The sequence below is a fragment of the Pteropus vampyrus genome, unplaced genomic scaffold, assembly GCF_000151845.1.
Source record: "Pteropus vampyrus isolate Shadow unplaced genomic scaffold, Pvam_2.0 Scaffold50, whole genome shotgun sequence".
Lineage (NCBI taxonomy): Eukaryota > Metazoa > Chordata > Mammalia > Chiroptera > Pteropodidae > Pteropus > Pteropus vampyrus.
In genome coordinates this window covers 3306704-3314728 of record NW_011888831.1, presented here as the reverse complement: position 1 = coordinate 3314728, position 8025 = coordinate 3306704, and the positions used below count along the sequence as shown (strand labels likewise).

Here is an 8025-nt window from a genome sequence, read left to right as displayed (position 1 = left end):
GCACGATAGATGAGGACAGGTAAAGTCTGGGGTCTGAGAGTGATTCAAAGGCAGCTGAATGGATGGAGAACTCAGAATAAAAATTTTATAGGCTTTTAAGATAGGTAGTTGTGTCTATCCCATTAGATGGAAACTTCTCTGAGGTTAAAGATTATCATTGTCTTACCTACCTAGCACTCTACCAGGTCCAAAGTTGGTACTCAATATCTGTGGAATAAATGAATAAATGAATGAATGAAAGCTTCTTGATTCCCCCGAGACTAAAGCTAAAGAAAAAGAAGCTACAACTAAAGAAATTTGGGACAGAAAGAAGTGTAGATAAATAAACCAAGAAATCTAGTTTAATTCTCTTAAGTTGTATCTTCCATATTTTCTAGTATATTCTATTTAGTAGATTTCAGTAAAAAATATACAGTGCACATAATATGTGATCAATACAAATACATTCTTTCCTCTTATTCTCTAGAGTTCAGAGAATGGCACATTCATCAAACATCTAGAGTGATATATGTTTAGAGAATTGTAACAGGTCTCACTTGAGGTCTCTTTCTTTGACTTCTGGGCTCATGGCAAGAGACAACCAAACCGGCATCTTTGAGTTTCTCCTCTGGGGACTCTCAGAGCGGGCAGAGCAGCAGCGCATCCTCTTCCTGCTGTTCCTGTGGATGTATGTGGTCACCGTGGTTGGGAACCTGCTCATTGTCCTGGCCATTGGCACTGACACGCGTCTCCACACGCCCATGTACTTCTTTCTTGCCAGCCTGTCCTGTGCAGACATCCTTTTCACCTCCACCACTGTACCCAAGGCCCTGGTGAACATTCAGACCCAGAGCAATTCCATTTCCTATGCGGGATGCCTGACTCAGCTCTACTTCTTCTTGACCTTTGGAGACATGGACATCTTTCTCCTGGCCACAATGGCCTATGACCGCTATGTGGCCATCTGCCACCCTCTCCACTATACCATGATTATGAGCCGCCAGCGCTGCACCCTCCTAGTTACTGCCTGCTGGACTCTTACGAATCTTGTTGCCATGACCCATACCTTCCTCATATTCCGACTTTCCTTCTGCTCTAAGAAGATCATTCCTGATTTCTTCTGTGATCTAGGACCCCTAATGAAGGTGTCTTGCTCAGACACTCAGGTCAATGAGCTTGTGCTCCTCTTCTTGGGGGGAGCAGTCATTTTAATCCCCTTTATGCTCATCCTAGTCTCTTATATCCGCATTGTTTCAGCCATCCTGAAGGTCCCCTCTGCCCAGGGTAGGCTCAAGGCCTTTTCTACCTGTGGGTCCCACCTTGCTGTTGTTGCGCTTTTCTTTGGGACGGTGATCAGGGCTTATCTGTGCCCCTCGTCCTCTTCCTCTAACTCAGTAGAAGAGGACACAGCAGCTGCTGTCATGTACACAGTGGTGACTCCCCTGCTGAACCCCTTTATTTATAGCCTGCGGAACAAGGACATGAAGGGAGCTCTGGGGAGACTTCTTAGGGGCAAAGTCTCCTTCTTGTGGGGCTAGTAAAGTCTGCAGAGAAACTGCCAGTGTCTTCTGTGTCTCCTTCCAGTGAGAAACTGCACAGAAATTTCTACCTCAAGCGTCTCATTTCTGAATCCCACATGTGCCTTATCACCACTCCCCTCTCTGATTCCCTACATGAATTTTATGTTATTGAGGAAAATCAAGATTTCGCATTGTGCTTTAATTTGTGAAGAGTTGCTTATTTACTCATTTGTTTTACTTGAAAAAAAGCTTCACAGGGGTAAATGTCTTTTGCAATGTTCATAATTCTAAAAGTCCATGCAGCCTTTTGTGCTAGTTCATTAAAATTCAATCAGCGAGGTTATGGAAAGTGAGTTAATTGTCAAAATATTAGCAAGTAAAGTCAATATTGGATGGCAAAGAGTTCATTTAAACAACTTTAAGTGAACAAATATATTCTTTCCTACAAAAATAGGAAATTATACAAACATATCGCCTCAAGGTTATGAGTCAAAAACCTTTGCAACCATTAAAATAAAGCACAGTTACCATTTTCCTCTGTGTGTGTGTGTGTGTGTGTGTGTGTGTGTGTGTGTGTGTGTGTGTGTATGTGTGTGTGTATGGTGAGAACACTTAAGATATACCCTGTTAACAAATCACAAGTATAGTATACAATACAGTTACAGTATTGTTAACTATAGGCATACTGCTGTACATTCAATCTCTGGAAATAATTCATCTTGCAGAACTGAATTTTGTTCTTGACCAACATCTTCCCTTATCCCCTGCATTGCTAAAAGACTCACAGATGATGCTGATGCTGGTAGTCCGAGGACCAAACTTCAAGTAGCAAGCCCACTTGCTTGGCAAGGTTACATCAGGCAAGCAGAGAAAGCAATAGTAAAATGGAATCATGGTAGAAATATCTCTGTGTGTAGAAGAAATACAGTTAAAGATAAGAGAGGTGGAATGGAAGAACATAAGAGGTAAAGAAAGTTGATAAAAGAATTTATGAATATGAAAATGTCAAAGGAGTTTTAAAGATATTAGAACTAGGTGAGTCTACTAACCTGGAATCTGGTTATCAATACTTCTAGAGACAACCACAGCTAGCAACTCTTGATGGGGATTTTCAAATCCCTAGGCCAGCAGGATGATGGGGAAAACATATTGACTCTGGAGGTCAAGAACTTCTTCACCAATTCTGGACATCCGGTCACTCAGTCTTTTAGAAAAGCAGATTAGAGATGGCGAATTTAAAACCTCTCCAGCAGAGGCACCAATAGTGATTTTTAAATGTGTATGGAAGCTAGCCAATCTCTTGCCATCACATCTGCAAAGCCACATTATATATTCAATCTTACAAATAGAAACAAAAGAAAATATTTTATGAGACCACATCTTTTAAGAGTAAATGCAAAATCATCGTCTAAAATTGAAACCATGGAACAAACTCATTGAAGAGCCACATGAGGAAAGAGCTCTCTGGCTTGGTGCCGAGGAGTTCCAGGTCCTAACCTAAGTGCCTCCACTTATTTTGGATAAGTCTAGTCTTCTCTTCTGTGAAAAGAAATTATTGATAACTGAAAATTTTAGGGAGAATTTCTGTGGTTTAGCTATTATAATAGAGACACGCCAGCAAACTGTAGTTTTAAAAGGCTGGACATTTCTCTCTCCTGTACAGGTAAGTAGTCCAGGTCTGATATGTTATACAGTCCTCAAGGATCCAGGCTACTTTGTTTTTGGTTTTCTGCCAACTTCAGAGAATAGTTCCATATCATGGTCCAAGACGGCTGTTAAATTTTTACCAATAAGTCTTTATTTTAGCCTTTAAGAAGAGAGAAGAGGTCAACTGGAAGACATAGCTTTTCCCACTGAGGAAAAAAAACTGGGAAAAGTTGCACATGACTATTGCATTTATATCCTGGTAGCCAGAATTTGGTCACTTGGCCGTCACCTAGTTGCAACAGAGCTTGTAAAATGTATTTATTATACTTGGTGCCCATATGCCCAGCTAATATTACTATTAGTATAGAGAAGCAAACACCATGTATTAAGGGAAAACCAGCCATTTTTGCTATAATGAGATTTCATGATGTCAGTTAAAAACCCTGCTAACATGAAGAGCTGATTAAAACAGGTGAGCTGACCAGTTGCTTATAAGTATTCACTCAGTCATGTTCTAAATATTCAAAGTTGTTGGAATAACAGCCAAGGAGATTTCTTCTTCCTAGTGATCATAAAAGGTGCCCGGTGGAGTGGCAACTAATGAGAGTGGCTGATGACAATTGTGTGATGCCAGAGACATTCTTCCCTGGGAATCATTCTGTTCCCCTCTCCTCCTCCAGGTCAGTACCTAGAGGGACAGAAGCTAGGACCTGACCTTTGGCACTTCTGAATACCTATTACTGAACAGAATAGCAATATCCCTGGGAAAATGAGTTTACATGTCAAATTAGCCTGACATTTGAGAGTACACCAAAATAAAAATACATAAACGTATACCACATGAATCTAAATTATTGGGAATTAGAATTTAAAATAAGCCTGATGAATATACTCAAGGATATTAGGGAAGATGTTAAGAATATGAAGCATAAAAAGAAAAAAGTGGAAATATTAGTTATGAAAACATAACAGTTGAAGTAAATAATTTGTTAGGTGATATAAACAGTGGAAGGCATACAGGTAAAGAATGAATTAGTGAGCCAGAATATCATGTAGTGTCACTTAAAGGCAGCAGTGAAGAATAAAAACATGGACTAGCAAGAGAAAAGGTAAGAGAGATAGAGGATATAAATAAAAGTGTCCACATCTAGAAAATAGGAGTCACAGAAAAAGACAGAGAAAGCAGAGGGAAGGAAATATTTTGAGAAGTAATGATGATAGGTTCTCCAGAAACATAGTAATAAACAACTTCAGAATGAAGGAGCCTGTGAAGTTCCAAACAAACAAAAAAGTACTAAGAAAAATGAATCTCTAAACACATTATAGTGGAATTTAAAACACCACAGACACAGAAGTAAGGAGATTTTTTTAAAAATCAACCTCGACTTCTGAGCATGGAGAATGCCAAAGGCATGAAGTGGAACTCCACAAAGAAGTCAGGGAAAAAATAAAAAAAATATGCCTGGCAAATTCTAACCTTTGTTAGTAGAAGCTAAAGAGGAACAGCAGGCTGCTGGTGAACCAAGTACACAAAGAACCTCAGGGAAGGGTACCAAACAAAAAAGATCTGTGAAAGATAACAAAGCTTCTTGTCCACAAAAGATGGTACAAAACAATAAAAGAGAAACATTTCGGAAGAAGATACCTATTCCTCAATTACCCTCTAAATGACCACCTGTCAACCTGCTTCATGGAGACATCATGAGGGCCTGGTGCCAACAATTAAAACTGGGCACCAAAGGCTTGAAACTGGAAGCATATAAGAGACTCTGTGGATATGCTTACCCTAATTAAAAGGACATTCTTGTCACAGCAAAGGAGGCCAAGATCCTGACAAAATCACAAAGAAAATCAAATATGGAAAAGGGGGAATTGACTCTGGAAAGTTCTGATCCTTCTGAAGTCACTGCTCCCCCTGAGGAGGGGGTGCCCTCTCTTGAAAGGTCTACTGCTCTCCTTGAGGGAATGGACGTTGTTGTCATGACAGCTTCCATGCGGATGCTATGTTTGCTTCCTGGATCAGAACTGCAGCCACAGGGCTGGGAAGATGGAGGCAGTGGAATTACCACAAGGGGCTTCTGGTGTCAGGTAGTGTGTGGTCCGTGGGCAGAGTCTCCCTGCAGACGCAGAGGGTTGGATTCAGCTTCAGTTTTATGCTGGGCAAGCCCAAGTTCCTGAAAAACAAGGGAGAGTGTGTGTGCTGTTCTTGCCACCTGCCTGCAACTTTCCACCCCACTCCTGGAGAACAACATATTGTGCCCCAAACATGTTTACAGGCATAAGGTGTTGATGGAAAGCCTCCAATGAGGTTACAATGCTTGGAAAAAGGGTACAGCTATGATTATAATTAATGGCAGAAAAGTGACTACAATCAACTCCATGGGGCCACTGACAGCTGAACTCCAGGCTGCTCCACACTCGCCCCCTCCCCCGTGTTTCTGGTTTACAGAGCTCACAGACTGGTAGGGTACAGCTGTTACCCTCGGACTCCCAATGGTGCGTGCTGCTTTGTTGGTTATGTTTTAAAATGGAAAAGGATTTCACAACATCATTCATTGCAGTTAATAAGATGAAAAAGTTGTTAATACTATCAAATGATTACCCTTCTGAAGTAGGACCCCAGAAGCCTTTTTTAAACTGAGAACCTGAGCTTAGCATTGTGAAGGGGTTGAGTGAAGAAACAAGTATGCTCCCCCACCATGCTGGATTCCCTGCCTGAGAATTCTGACTCCATCAGGAGCTGCTGTCTTCTGAGTTCAGTGACTTCAGACTCCTGATTGTTTTAAGCCAAAGGGAAAGCTATTATTCTCTCCATTCTCCCAAATGCATTCTTTTTCTTTTTTTTCTTTTTTCTTTTTTAGTTTTTTTACCAAAATGCATTCTTAATATACAAAACAACATTTTTTGAAGTTTTCTTAACCTGAGATTTCTATGATATGTCTCTGAGATAAAAACACAGGGCACTTTGTCAATATTCTTTCCACTTGTAACTGTTTTGTATATTTTTAATGATTAAAAGGTTCAAGGTTACTTCTGAATCATAAATATATAATATGTTTAAAAAGTACATATAAAAGAATTCATCTATTGTATTTAGGAAAGTATTTGTTGTATGCAAATTATTGTTAATATTCTTAACTCCATCGGATTAACCCAAAAACATGATTATTAGTGGTCGGAGTTTTTCAGTGTAATAAATAATGCACACATTTTATTCCTTATTTAAATAAAGGAACACTACAAAGAAAATTTTAAGTTTCCAGAAAGAGAATCACATACAAAGTAGCAATTATAAGACTGAATTCAGATTTCTAAACAACGTACTAGATTGTAAGAAGACAATTGAATGATATTTGTAAAGTATTAATAAAATACCTTTAAGTATAAAAATTAATGTCCAGCCAAATGGTTGCTTAAATTTGCAGGCATAATGAAATTATTATCAATTATACAAGGTCTAAAAAGTTCTCCAGACAAAGATTTACCTTGAAAGCACCTTTAAACAAAGTACTCAAATAAGAAGGAAAAGATATCCAGGAAGACGATAAAGGATTTATGGTAAGTAAAGTGGGAAATAACAAAAGTTTATTCTTGACTAAAAAAATACAGAAAAAGTCTGAAATAAAATTCTAAAATGCTAGATAGTGTCAATACTACGTAGTGGATGAGAGTGGGGGAATACAAGATATGAGAGCATGATAAAGAACTTGTCTTGCTAGGGGAAATACAGATATATTTAAGAAAACCGTGGAATAAATTTAGATGCAAGTGTTATAAGTTAAGGGAAAGCATCCTGGCTTGCAAAATAGAATGTGTATATTTCAAAACATCCTCAAGAAGAAAAACCTATTAAATGGGATCAGTAAATGAGAAAAAAATCAGAAGAAAGTATAGCAAATGGGAATTATTGTTTGACTTTATTATACATATTATATCAGCACCTAACAGGTAATGCCCACACTTCTTAAGCAAAATAAAACATTAGCATGTACTATGCCACAAAGAAAGTCTTAATAAATTTTGAAGAAAAAAATATATGTTTTTTCTCCACTGGCATGTTCTTGGACCATAATGCATAATGCAAATATGTCCTCCAACCGTAATGTACTAAAGTAAGAAATTGATAATAAAGGGATAGTTTTAAAATTTCTAAATATCTTCAAGTTTAAAGGGTATTACTAAATATGAAGTGAAGTATATACTAAATAAACCTCAGGTTCAAAAGGGAATCATGAGCAAAATTATACTTAGAACTAAAAAACAATAAAGAAAAACTACAAATCAAAAGCAGTAATATAAAAGATCTTTTTTAGTTTTAAATAGACTTACCAGGAAAGAATTACAGTTGAAAATAAAGATCTAAGTATCCAAATTATAAATTGGTGACAGAGCAACAGAGTAACTGTAAAGAAACAAGGAAAACGAAAAAGATAATGGCGGAAATCAGTAAAATAAAGAATTGCAAAACAGCCGTCAACAAACTAAGACACTGGTCGCCTGAAAAATAAACAGAAAATAAACAAATCGATAGCATTAACAGATTTCTAGCAGGAATGATCAAGAAAAAAAAAGAGAACAATACTGTACACATATTTCCAACAAGTTAGGTGAAACAAACCAATTCCTTAAAAGAAACAAACTATAAAACTTTACTCAGAAGAAAGACATAACCTGAATAGTCTTATTAAAGAAATTGAATTTGTAGTTAAAACATTCCAATGAGGAAATCCAGGCCTAGATGCTTTAACTGGAGAATTGAACAGAATAAATGAACAGACATTTCACTGAAGAGGATATAGAGATGACAAGCCCTTGAAAAGATGTTTAATATCATAAGCCAGTAGGAAAAGGCTAAATAACCACAATGAGATATCACTAC

General features: G+C 37.8%; 1 protein-coding gene and 1 pseudogene across 1 annotated transcript; both read left to right on the top strand.

Annotated features, from left to right (window-relative positions):
• The first annotated feature begins 566 nt into the window (after positions 1-566).
• Positions 567-1517, top strand: LOC105291828 (olfactory receptor 1P1-like). The gene has a single exon (XM_011359828.1). It carries the CDS (start codon positions 567-569, stop codon positions 1515-1517), a length of 951 nt encoding a protein of 316 aa, XP_011358130.1.
• Positions 1518-4540: 3023 nt separating this feature from the next.
• Positions 4541-5453, top strand: LOC105291827 (annotated as a pseudogene).
• Positions 5454-8025: the final 2572 nt, after the last annotated feature.

Coding starts and splice junctions, on each gene's coding strand:
- LOC105291828 (XM_011359828.1), top strand. CDS start 567: ATGGCAAGAGACAACCAAACCGGCATCTTTGAGTTTCTCCTCTGGGGA.